At 35.8% G+C, this 24,360-nt stretch overlaps 1 protein-coding gene across 6 annotated transcripts in view; it reads right to left on the bottom strand.

Moving 5' to 3' along the window:
- The window catches only part of LOC118182647 (cysteine-rich secretory protein 2-like), a 56,737-nt gene that overhangs the window by 16,895 nt on the left and 15,482 nt on the right, over positions 1–24,360 (bottom strand). For all 6 annotated transcript variants that reach the window (XM_035352028.2, XM_035352030.2, XM_035352033.2 and 3 more), the window contains 3 exons: positions 13,152–13,240; positions 10,439–10,477; positions 8,564–8,665 (listed from right to left, as the gene is read on the bottom strand). In XM_035352028.2, coding sequence (XP_035207919.1) covers positions 8,564–8,665; positions 10,439–10,477; positions 13,152–13,240 — 230 coding nt within the window. The remainder of the gene's footprint in view (positions 1–8,563; positions 8,666–10,438; positions 10,478–13,151; positions 13,241–24,360) is intronic.

Here is a 24,360-nt window from a genome sequence, read left to right as displayed (position 1 = left end):
GGATAAATCCTCTTTATAACCGTCAAAAAGTGCGAAAGTGTCGTCAACATACCGAATCCAAAGACGAAAAGATAGTTTATCAAATAATTTCATCTCAAAATAGTGCATATAAATGTCAGCAAGTACCGGACTGAGAGGATTACCCATAGCCAATCCTTCAACTTGACGAAAATATGTATTTTGGAAAACAAAGTGAGTTTGACTCAGGGAAACTTTAGTAAGCGAAACTAACTCATTAATTTCAGTATGTGTGAAGTGAAATTCCCGAAGCTTAGTTTCAATATAATTTAGTGCTCCTTCGACCGGAACATTAGTAAACAGTGATTTGACATCAAATGAAACCATAATGGAACGAAGTGGAGAAATATTTTAAAGTTTATTAATGATTTCAACAGAATTTTTTACAGTGTGAATATTGTTAGCAAGTAGAGGAGAAAATCTGGGAACTAAATATTTGGCCAAAGGATATGCAGCAGTACCTATGTTGGAAACAATTGGTCGAAAAGGAATACCGGTTTTGTGGACTTTTGGAAGAGCATAAAGTCTCGCGCAATTAGTAGTAGGTGGAATAAGTGATTTTTTTAACTGAGTTGGCAGAATGTGGGAAGATTTAATGGCACTTTTTGCTTTCGTGAGGTCCGAAGTTGAAGGATCTTTAGGGATCGAGCAGTATGGGCCTTCATTTATCAGTTTAGAGACTCCAGTAATATATGTGTGTTTGTCCATAACAACGATCTGTCCGCCCTTATCAGCTTTAGAGATAATGATATTAGTATCAGAATGAGTTTCACGTAAGATCTCATTTTCCTTTTTGCTAAGATTCGAACCCAAAGATTTGTTGTTAAAATTAACGTTATGAGTAATTAGGGGGCGGATTGTATCCTCGTGCGTTTCCGAAATTTTGGAGAATTTAAAGGCTTTCTCTATAGGGGCGATGATTTGAGGAATTGAAGGTTTGGATGTCTTTGAAAGTTGAAATTTGTTAAAACATGATTTGAAATATTGACAAAATCAAAGCGCTCCTATGACAGATCAAGAATATTTTTATTAATTATTTCTATTATTAATATTACTTCTTTAATGTTATCAAAAACGTTACTTACTAATTAATGTAAAAATTTTTCTCCTTTAACAGAGAACTAAGTTTAAACAGAACTGATTTATTTAACTATTGTGTGCCATTTTTTTAATGTAGCTTCTCCAACAGCATCAATATATGCTTCTGATCTTTAGATATTTTTCTGCATTAAGCCCTCGGATAAATATGTTGCACTTATTTGTATAATAAATTTTATAATATCTGTACAACATTATCTTATTTTGAACGTAAATTATAAACAGTAAGGACACGAATAAATACGATATTACTTATGAGTTTATAACACATGTATTAGATATGGTTTCTTGAGTTTGCAACATTCGCTTATCTTGCTACTGTTTCTCCTAACTTCTGAATTATTTAAATTAGCTTCAGCCTTCCTAACCACAAGTTGAGGAGTTGAGTAAAAGCTTGTGGGCGCAATTTCTCTTATAAATCTCGCATTTTAATAGTTTAAGTTTTACTGGAAGCTTTACTTCTGTCATTCCCGCAAACTGCGAAGACTGTTTCTGTTATTACACAGATTGTGTAAGTGTTAGGCTGACGCACTAACAAAAAGGTTATTTGGAGCCTTCTCAGAAAGTCCACTTCCCTGATCTTCCTCATCCAGCTATTTTAGAGCCCATAAATTTCTGCGATTATAAAGAGACTACTCAAATGAGTTTTCATATGGTTTTCTCTACAGATGGCAGCAAGATGAACAATAAGGTTGGCCTTGCATTTGTTCTTTCTGAAGACCATTCTGAGCATGGAGGTAGGAAAGGGAGGAGGGGCCAACCCGCGCTAAAAGTGAAGCACTGCTTTGAAGCTTGGGTCACCAGACGGTGTAACAGCTTTAATATCATTATTAATCTCTCGTGCATTTGAAATAGATGAATAATAAATAATGTACAGATTACTGGCAATATTGAAATGCAAGCTCGAGAGCTGCATGCATTTTCTCGCACGAAGCATGTAATTATTTTTTTTTAAAATAAGTTTATAGAATATGTTTTCTTTTCTTGTTTGTATGTCGCCATTTTTGAGTGTTAAATAAAAGTTATTGCTGTGTTCCATCATTGGAGTTGCTTCATATCGCCAAAGAAGCATCACAGTCATAATTATTTTGGAGGCACCTACCGAAATCGAATAATCGTAGTATTTTTATTTTACTAGTTCATCACTGAACATAATATTAGTGATACCAGATTATTACTTCCTGTTGATATTGAATTGCCTTATTTTATTAGTTCATCACTGAACATAATGTTAGTGATACCAGGTTCTTAATTCCTGTTAATATTGAATTGCCTTATTTTACTAGTTCATCACTGAACGTAACTTCCTGTTGATATTGAATTGCCTTATTTTATTAGTTCATTGCTGAACGTAACTTACTGTTGATATTGAATCGTCTTATTTTATTAGTTCATCACTGAACATAATATTAGTTATATCAGGTTATTACTTCCTGTTAACACTGAACTGCCTTATTTTATTAGTTTATCACTTGAACGTAAACTTAGTGATACCATTTTATTGCCATTTCTACTAGAGCTCAAAGGAAAAGAAAAATAGCTGAAGAGCAGATCTTGGAACCGATGAAGGAAGAAAATAAAGCATCCAGAGATGTATTTGAAGAAGAAGCTAAATCACCGGAATTAAACGTGGAAGAGTTTCACGAAAATTTGAAAAATGATAAAGAAATTAATATTGAGAATCATTTTGCAATGCAACGTTATCATCATCTTTCGGCTTTCGATTTAATATCAAAGCCGCTACTAATAGACGAAGAAAACAATTGTCGAAAGCAAATGAAAATTGAATATTATCCGAAAGGCACAAATGAACTGAGGAAAGGCTTTGTTGTGAATTATAGCCGAGGAACTGATCCAACATGGAAGAGATCTAGGCACCGTCAAGAAAAAAAAAAAGAAGACTAATTTGAGCACTGTCCATTTTCTTCCTATTTAAATGTGGTGTAAAAATATATGTTTAAAACTTAAAATTTTCGGCCTGAAAATTTGGAAACTTATGAGAGAAGTTACCTTTTCTCTTTAAGCAAATGAGCAAGCCGAGCTTATTAAACTGTCAAATTTTACAGAACTTTTCCCTTCGGAAAAAGTCTCTCCGTTGGGGAAGAGGTTGTAACAGCTTTAATATCGTTATTAATCTCTCGTGCATTTAAAATAGATGAATAATAAATAATGTACAGATTACTGGCAATATTGAAATGCAGGCTCGAGAGCTGCATGCATTTTCTCGCACGAAGCATGTAATTATTTTTTTTTAAAATAAGTTTATAGAATATGTTTTCTTTTCTTGTTTGTATGTCGCCATTTTTGAGTGTTAAATAAAAGTTATTGCTGTGTTCCTTCATTGGAGTTGCTTCATATCGCCAAAGAAGCATCACAACGGGGTGTTCTTTGTTTACATTCAGAAGCTCGCTTGACAAGATTCTGATAGTATTTCGACACACGACAGTTCCATAGAAATCGAAAAAGGGACACTTTCACATGAAAGAAACATTCATAATGTGATGGATAATAGCAATTTGTATAGTTTAGTGACATTTACGCAAAAATCACATCTTGGTTATTTTTCGATAACTAACAACAGCGATTTTGATTATGAATTTGTTTTATAAAATTCTAAGCAGTTGCACTACAAAAATATAAGAAAATTGCTAAAAGAGATCTGCCAAAATTTATTTTCTAGAAGATTTGAAAATTTTGAAACTTGATGGCTAAATGTAAATATAAAATTATGTATGTTAAAATATTTGTAATTAGGCACATAGGTCAGATTAAGTTTTTATTAAATAGAGTAACGCATGCAAGGGCTATCTGCCTAAAGAGAGAGATGCCATCGTGGATATATTTTGAAGAAAAACTGACCTTTGAGTGGGTATTAAAAATAATACTTATAATTTTCATTCAAATTATATTCATATATATTTATGTAAAACTTTCGGGTGTATGCTAAATTAGTGTAAATTACTTTACACGAAAAATATAGTGAATGCACAGAAATTAAAGATTTGCACATGCCGCAAATGATAAATAGGAAATATGTATGGGTATTTATGCATGTGCTTGCAAAAAGCATGTATCTGCCTTTGACAAAATACTTAAATATTCATTAAATTATTTATAAATGTATTTGAACTGAAGAATTTATTCACTTATAAACAACTGTGAAAGTATTGTGAAGAAATCTAATTTATAATGATTATAAATGTTATCTAAATATATAATAAACTTAATATTGAATTGTAAACATAAATTGAAATCCTGTTGACAAACACGTTATAAAACTATTTAAGCAAGAATTGTTCGTATTGGAAAGCAATCTGTTAAAAGGTATTGTAAAGCAAATGCTATGAGATGCGCACTTAAGAACGTAATAAAGAGTTTTGGAATATGTATTGTTGAAATGAAGAGTTAAAAAAAAAATCTGATAAGTATAATTAAAAGAATTATTCCCCTTACATTTTACAATAACTCAGTTACAAGTTTTAAATAATAGTTAAAAAAAAAACTTATTTTATTCCCTTTCAGAAATGTTCAAAGAAAGTCAAGTACTATTTAAAGTATTTCGCTAATTCCTAATAATTCTCTAATTTAAAATCAACCGAATAGAGCATTAATTATAAATTTACTTACATTTTTCGATTTAAAAGATGCCTCAGAAGCCAAAAAATCATGTCATATTTAAGAAAGTATTTTAGGAAGAAGCTCTATAAATAGAAAAGAAATAATGCATAATTTTAATATAAATAATACAATAAACTTTGATCTTAATTTTTGTACCTTAACCGAATAAAATCGAATTACCTTAATTTTTTTCCTAATGTAATTAACGAAAACTTGTGAAAATATTTCATTCAAATTAAACCATTCTGAGAAAACTATCCTGTGAAAAGTATAGCATTTAATTCCGTTCAGAATAAAATGTTGTTTAAAAATATGTTGTTTTCACATACTTAGGACTCTGAAGTGTTGTAGAAAAAGAAAATATATACATTTATATGTATATTTACGACGTAATTACAAAATATTTACATCCGAACGCGTCAAATCCCATAGAACTCAATGGTAAATGACCCAATGTTTTGGTCACCACGTAGGGATCGCCGGTGCTTCAGAGCAGGGTACGGAGAAACTTGTTTAGGGCGACTCCATCTTACTTCCTACCTCCATGATTCTGAGGTTTGTTATTTTAAACACGTTTACAGAATGAATGAACAGTTTTTCAAGCAGAACTTCTATGTATTTATCTCGCCGTCAAATAGATCAAGAATCATTAACCTTGATTCATCTTTGAGGATAGCATCCTCAAGAATGGTTACAAATAAGGTACCTTATTTGTTCTGATTCTCTTTCTTCTCTTCACCTTTTGAACAGTAATACCAGCAGCGACAAATTAGTTATCGAAACCCTATTAACTGTCAATTCACTTAAAAACTTAAAAATAGGGAAATTGATATCCGTTTTGCTTTTGAACGTGTTCATCACGGATTCTATGTAAAAAAAAAAAAAAAAGAGCTGATTTCTTAGCTAAAGATGCCTTAAATTTACCCATAGATATCAATACTAGACTTCAAAGGAGCTATTGGAAGTCCTTTTATTATAAGAAGCTTTTAGCTAAGTGGAATTGGGAATATACACTGTTGTGCAAAACTTAAGCAACAGCAGGGTTTTTTGCCACAACTCCATGAGAAATCAACTGAGAGACATGAAATGCAGAAATGAAGGACAGTATTATGTACGTACAGGATGACGAAAGCATCGGAGCTGAAAAAAGGAATACAATGTATACGGTATAGAATCGAACAAAAACAAGCTTTATTGAACGCATGTGACTTATGATTGTCTATCCAAGAGGAAGAACAACAAGCAGATGTTCCTTAATATGGGATATACCCTCCCCTCACTGCAATGGTTGCTTCGCACCGTCTCCGCATACTCAGAACCAGCTGGTGCAACATTTCTTGCAGTAGGAGTGCCCATTCCTCAATCAGCATCTGTTTGAGTTGTTAGGTGTTCTCCGGAGGATGTAAGCGTGCTGCAATGCGTCTCCTCAAAGCATCCCACACATGTTTGATGGGATTTAAATCTGGGGAGTAGGCTGGCCAATCCATTCGAGTGATATCTTCACTTTCCAGTAGCTCCTCAACAGCAAGAGTCCGATGTGGCCGTGCATTGTCATCCATAAAAATCAAGTCTTGGCCAATGGCACCTCGGAACAGACGCACATGGTGAAGGAGTACCTTCTCACAATAGCGATCCCCGGTTACAAACTCTCTATCGAAAATGTGGAGCTCAGTTCGCCCGTTCAGCATAATGCCTTCCCAGACAAGAACTTCAGGAACACCGTTACGGTGTCTTTCCTTGATGTTACCGGGATAAAACCGGGTCCCGACCTCTCTCCAAATCAAAACGCGTTGAGAATCGCTTCTGGTACTGAACCGACTCTCATCCGTAAAGAGGACAGGACTCCATTGATCAGTTGTCCAGTTTTTGTGCTCTCTGCACTACTGTAAACGGTGGCTTCGGTGGCCAACTCTCAACGAAAGGCAGTGTTCAGGACGGCGGGCGAATAGGCCCAATTTGTGAAGGCGTCTGGCCACAGTAAACCGCGACACTTGTCGCCCCGTTGCTGTACAGTGTTGCTGAGCAATGAAGTTTGCTGACTGCTGTCGGCCTCTTTTCGCCTGCATAACGATATATCGGTCATTCCCTGCAGTTGTCGCCCTCGAGCGGCCACCACCAACCTTTCTAACAGCTGCACCTGTGATTTGGAATGCTTTCCAAGCGCACGAAACGACGCTTTTGTTGATTCCGAACTCTGCAGCTACACTGGTGAGTACAGTACGCCCCTCCTCCAGCTTTCCGATCATTCTTCCTCGTGTGAAGTCGTCTAAGTGATTTCTTCTAGCCATATTTCACGAACTGACTCACTGGCACTAAGTTTCGCACACCAGTTTATTTCATCTTGTAGTGCTGAGGTCACCAAAACGTTCTTCCCTCTTATTTACTCCTCAGTTTTTATCTGCTCACGGTAAATTTAAAAGTTACCTGTTTCGTTTTAATCTAAGATCAAACAGTTTATGTGAATTTTTTTTTTAAAGTACCTAAAGATGTGGAACTTTTGATTCTCTCATGCCTTACCTTTGATGGCCCTAGATTATGCTTGCAGATTGAAAATGTTCGGAATGATTTGACAGTGAATTTATATGTTTTCGTGAAGTCCAGGCTTCTGTTCTCTTCTTTTGTTCGTTTTATTCAGGCATGCAACTTTTAATGTTTTAGTTAACCTACTTCTGTAAGCCCCGAGTTTTACATCTGTAGTACAAGGAGAGATTGTATGTGTTTTAAAAAAAAAAAACTTCTCAGCGTTGAAGTTACTTTACTGAGAGATTAACACGGAATGATAAGTCCCCTGACTGCCTTCGTGATCCATTTAACACTCAAAGATTAACATTTAAAGTACTTAGGTTCCGTACGCAGTGAACCCTCTGCAAGAAGCTCAGCAACATTATCTCATGATTTTGGCTTTGGGGTGTTCAGAAGTCTTCATTTATGCTCTCAGAAATACTAATCATTTTCAGAAGTAGATTCGATGCAGCTAATTTGCGGTTGTAACATTTTGTTATCCTGCAGACTACCGGATGATTGCGCTCTGTTGAACCTGTATATGAAGATAGTTTAATGAACTAAGTGTTTATTTTCACAAATTATATTTTTGCTAAGTTATGTAAGCCATATTTAGTTGCTATAAGCTTCGGTAAAATCTAAGAGGCGCATAAGTGATAGCTAGGAAAACTATCCTTTATAACTTGTTAACATGTTTTGCAGACAGTCTTTACATTTGTCCTAAATATTGCCAGTAATATTGAATAAACTATGTTGTTTTCAATTTAATTAGTTCTACCTATTTTTGACGCAACTGAAGTCCTTCTATTCTGCCATTTTTGTTCTTTTTCGATTCTTTGATATATTGGATTAATTATTACAATTATTATTTTACTGGAATTTGAAAACCTTGATTCTTTTATTCTTTATTATGCCATGCTTCGTTTTCATTAGATGTTTTTTCAAAACAGTTTAGTGTACTAATTTAATGGAATAACAATTTGCAATAGGTACTTAGAAATACTTATGTTTTAAACTCTCTATTAGTTTTCCAATAAAATAATAATTATATATTTTTTGTTCTCATAATGAAAGAAAAATGTTAACTAGAGGCCTTCATACAACACTTACGAATGAATGATGACCATTGATAAATTATATCGAAGAAAAGCATTATTTCTGGAAACAAAAGATTGAAAACTGACTGGTAATCATAAAGCAGCGCATATCTATTTTCCAGTTTTACTAAGAGTGCTGATTTAAGCATTATTATAAGTAAAAAAATGTTGCTACTCACTAGAACAATCAGGATCACTACTAGATAATCAGGTATCACTACTATACTCACTAGAACAATCAGGTGAGTCCCAACCATCAGGGCAGTTACATTTACAATTTTCTTTATCCAATAGACCGCAGTTGTGGCATTTCAAATTGCACTTCGCTTCAGCTGTTTTCGTAAGAAAAGGAAATTGTCATTATTACTATCACATATGTTATTAATTGCTACCAAATATGCGTATAAGAGAAAATCCCCGAGAAATAAAGCAAAGAATAATAACTTCGGCTCGCAGAAATTTAAAAAAATTTAAGTAATGTAATGTTATTAAAAATATAGTGAAACTGTGTAACACTACTTATGACTCTATACGATGTTAGTTTTTTGTGAAGGTGCTCCCCTTAGGGGAATAATGTTCCTTACCGATGCAGTTTTGCGTTCTCAGACATTCGGTAAGGTTCACTTTTCAGAGGTGATTTTCTATGGAAGTTAGTCTTCATGAAGAGATTCGCTGCACTTTTTCAGTCAAATCGAATGATTCAGTGTTCAATTCTTATTTTCTTCCTTATTCGAAATTTATCAGTTCAAATTTAAAATAGACAAGCACGAATTTCTTAACTCCCCATAACATGTAAAGCATTGTGTCTTCAATTACCGTAGTAACAAATAAGACAATTTATTTTAAATTGAATTTAATTAACATACCAGATTTAGTTTATTATAATTTCATTATTTTCATAGTTTCTTCCTCTTATGAACACAAATATTATTTCATATTTTCATACAATTATAATATGTACAAAAATAATTTTAATTTCTTTTAAATGCCAATTAACTCTTTTTACTTTCTTGTACGATGTAAAGGAAGTATTGTAATCGCGAAAATTTTCGGGTGTCATATTTCGAAGAAAATATCCATTTTGACCGCTATCGAATGCAATTTAACGAGGTATTTGCGTGACATCTATACGTAAGGACAGAATAAAGGACTCTCTTTCCCAAAAACGAGTTGTAAAAAGGATTCAGAAGAGATTTTTTTGTGAAGTCTGTACGTACGTATGTATGTATGTATCTCGCATAAATTAAAAACGAGTAGCCTCAGAACGTCTTATCTTCCGGTTAAGGTTTTTACGCCTTTAGTTAATCTGCATACAATAGTCGTAGAATTATCAACAATTTAAAACTTGTTTAAGTGCGGCTAAGCTTAATTTTTTTACCATAGCAGTCATATTTTCTTACCTTTGAAAAGTAGCAGAATAGTGAATTAAGTCAGTTTCTGCACATTCAGTACCTTTTTGCCGAGTGGGGCCAAAAAGTAAACATTAAGTTTTGTGTACCGAATGATCTGCCTTCTTGCTGTTCGAATTGCTTGTTTTTGTTTAGAAACTCTAATTTGCTACTTTGTAATTCTGAAGAATTGCTATTTTGTGAAAATTGTTTTAACTGTATTTGGTGTTTTATATTTTTCTATATTTTCAATTTTTAATATAGGTATTTTAAGGTTTTATGTATTTTGGCCTTCTCGCGAAGTGAGAACTGAATTAATTGAATGCGAATTAGCTCGGTAATGAAATTCGAGGATATAAGTTTAAATGAAATTCAGAAAAAAAAAAGCGTATCATTATATATTTTCCCTACAAGGAAGTCATGTGGTGCACACATCAGATTTTTTTTCTTTAATTTTCATTTTTGTGGAGAGGACATATTGACAAGAATATTTATTTCAATCTGGGTTGTTTTTACTCAAATGTAGTCCTTTTGTCCTTCGAAAACCCTTATTTATAATAAAAAAGATCTCAATTATTAAAAGCTTACGGAATTAATTGTAAAAGTTATTTAATGGTAATTTAAGTATTTAATTGTATTTATGAAAGGATATTCTGTTTTAAAGTAAAAAAGAATATAAAATGAGAATTATCAAAAGCAAATAATATATATGCTTACCGCATTCCTTTGGATTTCTTTTACATTGCTCTTTTGTTACTAAAAATAAAAACCGTTAGGTATATATTAATTTAATTGGTTATAAATAACTATGGCAGTATCTTCATTTAGTGCATAAATAAATAACAAATGTAAGCTTTTCTACTAAAAAAATTCGTTTCCGCTGTGACCTAGGACCTATTATCACACAGCTGTAATTTCTTAAAATTTCTTTACGTCACTTTACCCCGTAATTTATATATTTACTAATAAAAAATATCATTATTTAGTCATTACCAATATTAAATAAAATATTTTCCCTCAATGGCGGAACACTTGCGTAAGAGCAATATGCTGGGGTTGAATCAATACATTTAGTTTCGGGCTAGCAGTCAGATCTGCTAGCTACTCTACCATCTAGGATGACCCATCAAAGAAAATAGTTCATTATAATTAATAATAATAAAATAAATAATTATTAGAGTAGTTCATAAAAATAAAATAAATAAATAAAAATTAATATAAATAAGTAACAAAAAATCTGAAAGTTTTCAGATTTTATATGACGCACAAAGGATTTTTTTTAAACGTTTTGCGTGTTACTTTTATTTATTGAATATCATGTTCTTCGCACTTAAACCATAAAATTCAATTCAAGAGCAGTATCGCAAAATACTTTAAAAAGAGCATATCTTTAGAATTTCCGATACACACACTCGGGCGCTCGAGATAAGAACGTTTTGATTTTTTTTTCCCTGTATAGTGTCGCTATTGCTTGCTTTGAAATCATTGAGTTTCTTAATCAAAAACTCATAAATGCTTTACAAAATATCGCACTGTCACCTGTAAGGTGCTCAAGGCTGTTGCCAACGACAGACGTAAAATTGCGCTCCTTGCCACAAGGAATTTCATGGGCTTGGGTTGACTATAGGTCAGACAAGTTAAGGTATTTCTCCCGCCTTCGTGTAGTGGTCTGCATGCTGGGCGGGTATTCGAGAGGTCCGTGGTTCGATTCCCGGTGAAGGCGTTGCTCATTTTTCACATCTCCTGCTTAAAAAATAACTGAGGTCTCTACAGTGACGCCCGAACTAAAAGGGTGGTGGATGATGATTCTCCAAGAATTTGGCGATTGGGTCCCCTAAAACCCCCAGTAGCTCTTTAAAAGGGGGGCAGTATATAAGGTATTTCTCGCCTTCTTAGCGTCCCTTCGTGGTTTAGTGTTCTGCATGCTGGGCCCGTATTTCCAGAGTTCCGTGGTTGGATTCCCGGCGAGGGCATTGCTCATTTTTCACCTCTCTTAGCATCAAAATCCTAATGTCTCTACAAAGTTAGCATTAGTAACAACAACAGCACTGTAATGGGTTTTCACAACGTGAACAGTTAATAATTTCTGTAGGTAATTAATTGCAATACAGGTAAATGTATGACTGGCTACATGGATATACTTGGTACAATCAGCTGTCTAATACATTGAGCGTGACAATGAATATTTAACATAAAACATTTAACAATTTTTACATACATAAAAAGATAAATTAATACATTAAGTAAGGCTGTACTCGATTAGAGCTCAATGAACTGAGCACTGTGAAACATTGCTTTGTTCCCGCTGTTGGGGTTGCTAGCGCTGTTGCAGTTCACTCTGTCGCCATTGCTAGATAGAAACCATGTAGTCGCTATGCAAATACGTGATAGTCTGTGTGACTGTTGTTCACTTCCATAGCGATTCGTGCGCGAAAGGCCTTCAGCGAAGGTGGGCTTGAGCTACATTAGGTACACGGTTGGACGAATGATTGGTCGCTTATCTATCTTTGCAAAATTATCTTTGAAATGTACTTACAATAGTGGTCTAAAATAATTCCGTAAAGCAAATTCTATATAACAATTTGCCATTTTTCATTTATTGTTTGATAATTTGGCAACTTTTCCTTTTGAGACATCAAAAATATTGTTAACAGATGGCAGATTCTGAAGCTACATACGTACTTTTCTCTTACACTCACATTAGAGAGAATTTTTTCTGCAGGTACTTTTATGTTTCTAGGCTGGCTGTTGTCATAATATGAAAGCTCTTCGATTTATACTAAACGTTTACACTCTTTACTGCTTAACATATTGGGTTTCCCTTATTTTGCATAACAAATTATTTCAAGTTTGATATCTTTCCTGAACTCCTCAACTTTCCCTCGCATTTCCTCGTCAGGATGTAAATTTAAAGTTAATGAAGTGAGTATTTAAACGGGTGAATCTCTGAGTTTATTCAGAGAGTGATTTCGCTAGCCGGCGCACGTTTCATTGCTATCTCGCTGTTAAGCTAGTACACCCCTTCGCCAGTTCAGATAATCGTCACGCCTGTTACGTTTTGTGGAGTCAACCTAACTTAGACGTAACTTAACGTGCTAACCCAACACTATTCTATTTTAGATTTCAAATTCTACATTTAAGTTCCACCGCAGATAGTCGGTGTTATTGTAAAGCATGAAGCCCACGCCTCTCTGTTCTGGGAGTTGAATTAATAAAGAGTTACTTTTCACCCTTCTTCTGTGCTACTATTTCCTTCACGCCTGTCCGAGAATTCGCCAGGTTCATTGTAGGATCTAGTTTAGTTTATGTGGAACAGAAGAGACAGATCTTAAACACATGCTTTAAATATTTGAAATAAGAATCAATATCATCAGTCAAATGGCAACGAGATTATACTGATGTATATAATTCTAAGACGGTGAATACTCACTACACAGGTTTTTGTAGCATATAGATCCTGGTTCATTGCACTGAGAACAAGGTTTTCCAACGAGAAACATTTGAGTTCCTTTGAAGGCACTGAAAAGAGCATTTTATTAATTAATATATAAAGAATATAAAAAAAAATTTCGAAATATATGACTAAACAAATGGGGAAAATGCAGTGGAATATATCACATAATCCCAAAAGTTTTTTTTATTTAGCTGTAATATGAGACTAGAGGGCAGTGACAGTAACAGGTGCTACTTATTTGAAGTTCTATAGCCCTGTTGTTTTAATAGTCCCATACCGTCTACTTAGCACTGCTGTGTATTATTTAAACAGCCGATGAAAAAAAAAAAAAAACTAGCGTAATTTGATGATACTTGGGAACAAATAATAGAATTTCATCTGAAATCAACCAGCGAACATGAAGACTGAAACCTTAATAATAAATCAAATGGAATGGACATTTGAGCGCATAATAAATAAGGTGATCATTTAATCCACCAGAGTACTCTCTCTACTCAGAGTACACCAGAGTATTTCTTATGTAGGTTCTTCCTTGCAAAATTAAGTATAGCTAGACCCAAACATCAGAGATTAGAAGATAAACAAACCAGTGTAAAACCTACGATTAAGTAAAAAGCAACTTTGAAATGACATTAATTTCGATCGATTTTTAGGGATTTTAAATTTCTCTCAAATCCTATCTGATAACAACATGAGAACAAATGTAAGGTCTGCCCAAATGAAAACTTTTGTGCCTTGTATTTGGTTGCATAGCCTAAGTCTTCAGGAGTTCTGCAGTAAAAGGTTACTAGCGCTGGAAGTGCACGACCAAGGTGATCATTTTTAGTACTTTCGTGAACAAGATATTTTAACCGCCCTCATAAATTCACACCACTCCTTCGAGAATAAGAGCCCACCAGCGGCCGAGCGGTAAAGTCGCTGAACACTGGTAGTTCGGTCCGAGGTTCGAATCCCGCGAACGGGCTGGCTGCATGAGCGTTTCCGTGGTTTTCCCCATGTGTAACGTGTATACGAGCCAGTTTCCCTTAGAAAGTCCTCCACGAAGGCATCCCTCCCCTTAAGCAGATAGCCCTCGAGGCTTTGCCATAATCACACACACACGATTTTTAGGGCCATTAATCTGAAGAATTGCCTGAAGAATGTTTTGCCAGGCTGTGAGTTCTTAGACATGTAGAATATTAAGAGTAGCAAATGACTCTTCCTTTTGAAATAACCAAGGAATAATGTCCGAGATATTCTCGGTGGCAGTCCGGAGATGCAGTAGGCACGATGCTACGCCAAGTTAATACAGGCTATTCACAGTAGCACAAGCAGCATGAAGTTTAGAATTGTCGTGTTGAAAAATGGTTCCTCAGTAAGTGTGAGTTCCTCAGTTCCTCAGTACGCATTTTCTCGTGAAGATGTTTGATGGCGTAATCTCCGTGATTTCAGACTAACCTCTAATTATCATCGCTTTTGAGAAAAAAGCGAGACTTATTGCTGAAGAAAATAGTTCGATATTTAATTCGTCTGGAATGCCATGAAACTTCGAAAGCAGTGACTTGTGGTCTATAAAATACCTGGTAGACTGACTAGTAGTTTTGTATTTTGTAAGGGCTTTCTTATGATCCGTTTAGATACTGGTGGACTTTCTGTACTTAATATTTGACATCTAAGTTTACTCGCAAAAGAGTAAGGAAAAAGAGTACGCGTCATGCTTCTAATAGGAAGTTCACATCTGGCCGGCGTATGCAAATATGCTCATTCGGCGTTTTATTCGCAACACCGGGATATATATAATAGTGAACAGTTCTGACATATTGATCTTAAACAGGTAACGATGTGCGAAGTGATAAACTAACATACCAGAGTTTAAGAATTCTGTCTCTCTCTGTTTGCGAGAAGTGAGTGTACAGTGCATGTCGAAGAACTCACTGTCAAACCACAAGGCTTAATTCGATTTTCTGAAATTTCATAAGGCAGACAAAAACTCAATTCTTCTATCAGGTCCTTTATACTTTCAAGTCCTCCAAAAATTTGAAAAAAATTACCTCTTTTTTCTCTTGGTTTTGGTCATCGAGAGCACAAAATAAAATTTTAAATTCTTAGCGGACGCTACATATTCCATATTCAGGTTTTATAATCAAACGTCATATAAAAAACTAGTTTTGTTTAAAAGATGTAACTTTATTGAACTAAATAACAAATATTTATAATTTATACTTTTTAAATAATTTTCTTTTGATACGCCAAAGTGAAATTTGTGCTTATAATTCGTCTGCTAACTTATCACAATCGACAATATAATTTGCGTTGCATACTCTTAAAGCATTAACTAAGTGTGAATCAACAAGTTTTGAACGATACTTTGGCTTCAAATAAGTCATATTCGAAAACATTGTCTCACAATTACAGGTACTTGAGCAGTAAGAATTAATCTTTACCTCGCACGAATTTAAATTAGGATACTGATTTCTGGTCACCAAGCTCCAAAATATATTACTAGTTTCACCATATTTTAAAATAACATCATTCTGCAAGCTTACTGTATCAGGTTCAATGTTTCTTCTAACCTTCTTCGGAAACATACAATGACCTGACTAGAACAGAGAGCTTACTAAAGCTATGTTCACTAATTGTAGTAAGTAGACAGGATACAGACGAAGGGTATACAAAACCCTTTATTTGTTCTTTATATACAATGACTTCCGTACTTCGGAATACAATGACCCTCCACTCGGGGTCTAACTTAAAAGATATCAAAATAAAACTAAACTCTAATTTAACTTTAGAATAAGATTGGCCTTATAATAACAGAAAGCGTATGTAGCACAGAGACTGTGAACACTACAATACGTTTAATTTATCAAGAGGATTAAAACCTCTGGCCTGGAAGGCAAAGTAGCAACTGCGTAACTTCTAAGGTAAGCGGCCTGCTTCGAACTCACGGCTTCCTCTCTTCTGCTTGGCAAAAAGGCCACACTTAAATACTTGGCGTTCGCCAGACAACTTTGCATAAACTCCTTCACGCTTATAATTCTGGCCGGAAGTAGAAAATAAGAAGTGATAGTAAAGATTTAAAATAAAATAAACGTTAGTAAAACTTAAGATCCTTACATACTTCCCGCCAGAGTTAATTAGTTTGAAACTGAGGTCTAAAACGACCTTGTTGAAAACTTTTAGCTCTAGAAACTAACGCGAGGCCAACCTTTTACAGTCATAACTTAGCTAGAAACTAGAAAATTTTAAAAGAAAGAAATTTGTTACAATAGCAGCTCCCGGAATATACAACAATCTTTTTTCTTTTTCATCTGTACTGCATCAAAACAGGAGCTTTATTCAATTCTGGTTCCTTCCAGAGATCTGGAAGGAAAACTAGTTTAATGAAATGTTACAGAATGACATTGTAAATAACATATAGAATATACTTTTCTTAACATTCTTATTTCATTCATGACTATTTTAATTATCTCTCCCCGTGCTCTCTGACATGTGTTGTAAAAACACCAAACACGAATGTGTTTCTGTCTATGTGTTCAACACTTCCTCCTACAATCAAAACACTAACGTGTTAAAATTCAACATACGAGACCTCTTAACACACCCTAATTTCAACTCTAGACCCTGAGGTACTATTCTGAAAGTGGCTAACTCTAAAGTGTAGCGTCAGAGAGCCTAACTACATCATTCAACCTTTAACACATATTCACCATGATTTAATCTTTACAGTCACACGAATAACAAATTTTTTAACATTACTTTCACTTTTACCATATCACGGTATTTCTAAACATTCAAAATAACAGTTCACATGTATACAAGAACATATCAAGATGCCGTTAATTTTACACATTTGAAAACATACATTAGTAGTACATTGTTAACTTTTATTCTTTTCAAAGCAAGTGCCAATTCTTTCTACATTGAAATAATACTACATTTCAAAAAGTCTTTCAGACTAAAACTTCTTTCTTGTTAGAATGTTTTAAATAAAATTTACATAATAACTTTTTACAATATTTAAGTCTTTACGCAACGCTATTATACATCAACTTTAGTTTTACGCGCGAGTAATTGAAAAACATAATAAGAAAATCGGTCACAACTCATTTCTCGCCCTTTTGGCGATAAAGGTAGACCTCGCATGAGGTAAAACTTCTTGAAATCTGCCACTTGCAGTAAGAATGAAAGATTAACTTAAGTTTGTAAAGTAACATAAAATTTTACTTATCTTTGTAATATTCAGACATCCTTTTCTGGGCCCAGTCTTTAAAGGTGCTGCAGACCGTAGCTTGGTTGATCCTCCTTCTTCTTGTACGGGCTCGCCCTTCAGTGCTTTCCTCTGGAAGCTTCCGTTTTTCACCACTACGGCCACCCTTGAACATCTTCCTTCTGTCCTCTGCTTGTGGTCTTGGCCGTTTGAAGGCAGCTGGTCTTGGTGGAACCGGGAAACTTCTGTCGTGATCCTGCTTGGACCTCGTTGTTGGCCGTTCAAATTTTTCTTGTACTTTTTCCTCCGCCGCTGATGGCCCTTCCGCAGTTCGGCGACTTTTGCTGCGGAGAGTTCTGTCGGATGAGTCAATCTTCCGTTTCACAGCCGGGTTATAGTTGCCGTCCTTTCTCCCGGTCTTTTCCACATACGTCGTCCTTCTCCCTTCTTCATTCTGGGGGTGTTCGTGAACTCTGTTTTTTGGACGGTGGAACGGCTTCTTTTTCTTTGTACCTTCAATTTTTCCGCGGGGCAATTTTCTTTTCACTTGCTTCTGTCTCTCATTGGCTTGCCCTTGTACTTGTCGTTTTCCCACCTCTGGAACTTGTACCTGCGGTGTCTGCCGTACCGGATCCTGCAAAAGATCTGAAAAGATTTGCATTTTATTACGGTCATAGAATGGTTTTATCTGGTCAATGTTTGCGGAACAGGTTTCACCATTTCTTGCCTTTAACACTACAACAGCGTGAGTTATTTTTTCTATAACATATGGTCCTTCAAAGCGTGGAAAAAATTTGGCAGTTTTATCTTCTGGTGCTGAAGAAAGTGAATGCTTAATTTTTAGTACTTCATCCCCTACTTTATAAGTTACTCCCCGTCGTTTCAAGTCATAATACAATTTTTGTTTTCTTTGTGCTACTTCCGTATTCTTTTTTGCTTCTTTTATTAGTTTTTCTATATCACCCATTTTAAATTCTGGGGCTCTTTGTTGCACATAAAATAGTTTATCTAACGGTGTTATAACCTTTCTGCCTAGAAATAACTCAGCAGGAGTTTTGCCCGTTGTATCATGTTTTGCGGTCCTAAAAGCGAAAGCAAATTCATTGACATAGTTATCTCAGCTTTTATGAAAATTTTTAACATAACTACGGATAATTTTCACTATATTTCTGTTGACCCGTTCCGCTATATTTGATTGCGGCCGATACGGGACCATTTTTAAATGACGTATGCCCAGTTTTTGGCACATGTCTTCAAATATATTACTTACAAATTGAGGACCATTATCCGATATAACTTTTAGGGGCGCCCCGTATTTTAAAATATATTTATTTAAAATAGAATCGGTAACTAATTTCGCGGAGGCTCGTTTTAAGGGAACAATTTCGGTCCATTTACTAAAATGATCAACTATAACAAGGAGATAGCGACTTTTGTTTAACTGACTTTTTGGGAAAGGGCCCAATAAATCGATGCCGATTATTTCATTTGGAAATTCGGATTTAATACTATTTAGAAACCCGGCCGGGCGGAAATTAATATAATTAACGGCTTGACATGTTGGGCAGGACTGGACATACGCCCTTGTTAACTTTTGCAGTTCAGGAAAGTAGACTGCCTCGCGTACGCGTTGAGTAGTTTTTCGAATACCAGCATGAGAAGCTAAAGGGCTGTCATGGAGCTCTTGCAGGATATTTAATCTAAGACTAGCTGGGATAACAGGTCGAAATTCGTTGTTGGAATTCGTAGTTTTTGTATAAAATAATAGACCATCTATTAGTTCGTAATGGGCCGCCCTATTTCTTATCGCCACAATATCTTGGTGGCTAAAATTTTCAGGATCCTTCAAATACTCATAAATACTTCCAAACTCAGGATCCTTACCCAGTTCGGTTATTACAGTTTCTCGGGAATTTATTGTACACGCTGTCAGCATTGCAACTTTTACGGTATTACCCTGTTCGTCTAATTTAATTCGTGACAGGGCATCTGCTACGATATTTTCCTCTCCGGGGGTATGCTTGATTACCAGATTATATTCTTGCAACTTGAGTGCCCATCCCATTAACCTTGGGGATAAATTTTTTCCAGAGTACAATCTAGTTACCGCCGCATGATCAGAATATACTGTTATCGGCGCCCCTCCAAAATAGACTCGGAACTTTTGCACTGCTAACAGAACTGCAAGTGCCTCTCTCTCGGTCGCGGAATAGTTTCTTTGTGTTTGATTTAAAGTTCGGCTAAAAAATGCTACTGGCTGCTGATTTTGCGAAAGTACCGCTCCTACCGCATAATCCGAAGCATCCGCTGAAATTTCTAAATTTTCATCCTTTTCAGGAAATTTCAACACAGGGGCTTGCGTTAATGCTTGTTTTAATTTTTCGAAAGCACTATTGGCTTCGGCCGTCCACGAGAATCTTGCCTTTTTCCTTTTTAATTTTAACAATGGCTCAGCGATAGCCGCAAAATCTTTTATAAAGGACCTATAATATGAACAAAGTCCTAGAAAAGAAGAGAGCTTCTTTGCCGTGTTTGGAGTCGGATACTTTTGTACAGCGATTATTTTTGATTCATCTGTCTCGATCCCTTTTTGCGATATTTTGTAACCTAAATATTTTAATTCAGGGGCTGCAAATTTGCATTTTTCGACATTAACTTTTAGACCGGCCTCATTTAATAAAGAAAACACCTGTCTTAAATTCTGTACATGTTGGTCTAGATTATCACTAGTAATAATGATATCGTCTAAATAGATAAATGTGGACTTTCCGAGAACAGGTCTTAACACAATGTCCATGCATCGCTGAAATGTTGCTGGGGCGCCTGAAAGGCCAAACGGCATTCGCAAAAATGCATAAGTGCCAGACTTGGTTATAAAAGCAGTCTTAGGCACGTCCTCAGGCCTGATCCCTATTTGAAAATAACCATTCGTTAAGTCTAAAGTTGTCATAAATTTGGTTGATTTTATGTTCCTTAAAATTTCTTCTATAATCGGTAACGGATATACCGGATATTTCGTTATGGAATTTAATTTACGGTAATCAATAGCGAATCTCCACCTTTTTGGATGCTCCAAAGGATAATCATTATTTTTCTTACATAAAACCACCGGACTAGCATAACTACTTGAGATAGGCGTTACGATCTTTTTACGTAGCATATCGGTAATATGCCATTCTATAATTTTTTCCTTAGTCTTATCATACCGGTATGGTTTTTGACGAACCGGCAATGCATCTCCGGTGTCAATACTATGGTTAGTAACCTGGGTAAATCCTGGAATATCACTAAATAAGGAAGCAAATTCACTTACCACTTGTCGGATTCTATCTTGCACGTCATTAGGCAGGTGGTCAAGATTTAACCTCGGCGGTTCAACCTTTTCTACACGCACTGGTTTCATCGTCAGCTTAAGACACGCTTCATTAAAATTCAGTGTAGCTTGAGCGTCTGAAAGAAAGTCTATTCCTAGTATTAAGTGTGCTTGCAAATTCTTTACTATAAAAAACATCACCTTTACTTGTTCGTCCTTGATACGGATGTACAAAGGTACTTTACCTACGCACTTACATTGTTCTCCTTGCGCCGCTAATACTGTTGTATTATCCGCATTATATATGCGGTATTTGCGAAAATACTTTCTAAAAAAGACTTCTGCCACACAGGAACACTGCGCGCCGGTATCCAGGAGTGCGGTGGCCGGGATATTATTTACCAAGACTTCAATCTTCGGAAGAGTTAAATTTTTCACCATTACTGTATTTGTAACTTGTAGTAACTTGTAGGAAGAGGGGTTTTCGTGGCCTTCGGATTTCCGCACCCTCTCGTCAGCAGAAATCCGTTTTAGTTTAAATTATTTTTTCTTTCGGTGCTTTCCTTCTTTCTCCACTGGCCTTGAGACTTTTTTCCTGGGTTGCTATTGAACTGTCGACGTTCGCCGGCTGTTTTTGAATGCTCGGGTTTCCTTGCCCACTGATTCGCTTTTTCTCCGTAGCCATGTGCTTGAGTTTGCTGTAGTCTTGGCGTACCAAATTGGTTTCGCTGTTGATGTTGGCGTCTTCTTTCGACGTCCGCCGTTCTTCTACTTTCAAACTGGATTGCTAGCTCAAATAATTTTTCCAGTGTAGTCGGATTTCTCAATTCAATAAAGTCTTGCACTTGGGGTAGTAACCTCGGCAAAATCACTTGAATTATTTCAGGATCCGGACGGTTTCCATACAAGAGCTTGAAAACGTGAATTTTTCTTAAAATAAAACTCGAGATGTTTTCCATTCTTTGTTGATATATACTGAAAAGTTCTGTTTCTAATTTCGCACGATCCCTTACAACAGGGAAGGCTTTTAGTAGGGCAGTCTTGAAATTTTCGTAGGTATAGGTGGGACTTCCTGCTTGACCCAAGAGACTTCTGCCGATACATTTGAACCAGTTAAGCGCTTGGCCCCTCAAAGCGCTGGTAGCTAAGGTAACTTTTTGAAACTCGTGCACGGGGTAGAGCATGAAGTGGTCATCCAATTTTTCCAAAAAACTGGTTACCTGTGAGTTTCCATTAAACGTTGCTTCTGGTTTCATCGAAGCGCGCATGGTCTGGACGATGTACCCAAATCCTTCCAGAGCGGCAGCTGGCATTTCTGGATTCTGAGCTGTTTCTGCAGGCAGCACAGGTTCTTCTTGAAACTCGGCCATGGTTATTCTTCGTCGGGCGCCACTATCAGGTTCAATGTTTCTTCTAACCTTCTTCGGAAACATACAATGACCTGACTAGAACAGAGAGCTTACTAAAGCTATGTTCACTAATTGTAGTAAGTAGACAGGATACAGACGAAGGGTATACAAAACCCTTTATTTTTTTCTTTATATACAATGACTTCCGTACTTCGGAATACAATGACCCTCCACTCGGGGTCTAACTTAAAAGATATCAAAATAAAACTAAACTCTAATTTAACTTTAGAATAAGATTGGCCTTATAATAACAGAAAGCGTATGTAGCACAGAGACTGTGAACACTACAATACGTTTAATTTATCAAGAGGATTAAAACCTCTGGCCTGGAAGGCAAAGTAGCAACTGCGTAACTTCTAAGGTAAGCGGCCTGCTTCGAACTCACGGCTTCCTCTCTTCTGCTTGGCAAAAAGGCCACACTTAAATACTTGGCGTTCGCCAGACAACTTTGCATAAACTCCTTCACGCTTATAATTCTGGCCGGAAGTAGAAAATAAGAAGTGATAGTAAAGATTTAAAATAAAATAAACGTTAGTAAAACTTAAGATCCTTACAACTGTTTCTAATTCGAAGTTTTCCATACTGCTAAGGTGGAAACAGTTAAAAATTACTGTAGCTGTCTTTTCTCCATCGGTAATATTAAAGGGATTTATAAAGAATTTTAAAATAGGATCTAAATTCGTCAAATCTAGTCATCAAATCTGGAATCCAATTCAAATTGCAATGCAGACACAATTTGAAGATATGAGTCTGCATTAATATTATGCTCTTTCAGACTTATATAAGCTAAGACAAATTAGCTCAACTAAGACAGCTTGTGACTGCCTTTCCTGCATTCCTAGAAAAGATGGAAGCTGGTCAAGAAACGATCGCAGCAGGTCAAAAAAGACTGAAGCAGTCAAGAGGAAATGAAAAGAGAAATTACCTGCATAATAGAAAACAAATTTGAGGCTTTGGAAGGCAGAATAGACGAGGTTGAAAATGAAGTTGGACGAATTGAAGAAAAAGTTTCTTCTGTCAAAGAGCAAACAGAAGAAAGTTTCTGACGTGGAACAAAAGATTGATGACAGGCTTTCTTCTAAAGAAGTTGATACCTTACAGAAATTCGCAGCGACGACAGGGAGCAACTCTTATGGCTTTAAATTTTTACCCATGCCTGCTCGTCTCTCTGTGAAGCTATCCACATATGATGGAAGACCTCCTGGCAAGTGTATAAGAAACAATTTTTTGTATTGGGGATGCGAACGCATGGAATTCCGAAGCTAAGGCCTGTCATCTTGTCGCTTCTCTAAGACCTGATGCAGCGGATATCCTTCAGACTCTTTCAGAAAACCGAAGGCTATCCAGCGCGTTTGGAGCTGCGCTTCGGGAAGAAATGTTTAAAAGACTGCAGCAGGTTCCAATTAAAATCCCTTCAAGAGAAGCCCCAGGAGCTCGCTTCAGATGTTGAAAGGCTGTCTCATCTCGCCTTTTCGGAATACCTGACAGAAACAAGGTAAATCCTCTCTCTACAGTACTTCATCAATGGCATCCGAGATCCTGAAATACATATCCTGAATCTACGAATGGCGATGTCAAGGATTTAAAAAGCACTGTGGTGTACGCCATGAAATTTGAGGCCACCCAGTCAGAGCAGTATGACACAGGGTCAGTGGATCTCTGTTGAAGTGGCCATCATGTTTGATTTCAAAGTAATGGTGGCTTTCAGAAGTGGTTGGTTTCAGAGGATTCACTGAATTTGAAAAAAATCTAATTTGTCACCCGTTTCTTTTCCAAAGCAACAGATTTAAAAATGAACACTGAACTCTTGCAATTAAAAATATAAAAAGGATAATGGATGAATTTTTACGCTTTTTAGTTATTATACCTTTATATCAAAACTGATACAGTGAGTCTACCTAAGAGGGCCACCTACGATTCCAGGTGACTTTTATCTTCAGTGGGAATGGCTGTCTTAAGCAATGTTCAAAAGCAATATTTACTTACAGAAATTTCAAAGGTTATCGTTTTACGGACGTGGTTGACACAGGGTTTTTTACTTTATCTATTTACTTTCAGACTCATCAATGAAAGACAATCTATCATGCAAGCCTGTTTTTATTAAAAAAAAATAGTTTTCTGACACGTAAATTTTGCAAAGTAGCTTTAAAATACAATGCCATTTTATATGTGAGGTTTTCTTACATATCGGAGCCAAGAACCTAAAATTTTCAGACTGTGTAAATGCATGCTATAGTTATTAATTAATGCTTTAATTCTTGTTAAGTTTCTGGT

Source organism: Stegodyphus dumicola, chromosome 9, assembly GCF_044657685.1.
Source record: "Stegodyphus dumicola isolate Sdum_Otavi_A_Nest chromosome 9, ASM4465768v1".
Taxonomy (NCBI): Eukaryota; Metazoa; Arthropoda; class Arachnida; order Araneae; family Eresidae; genus Stegodyphus; species Stegodyphus dumicola.
This window is presented reverse-complemented; position numbering and strand designations above follow the sequence as displayed.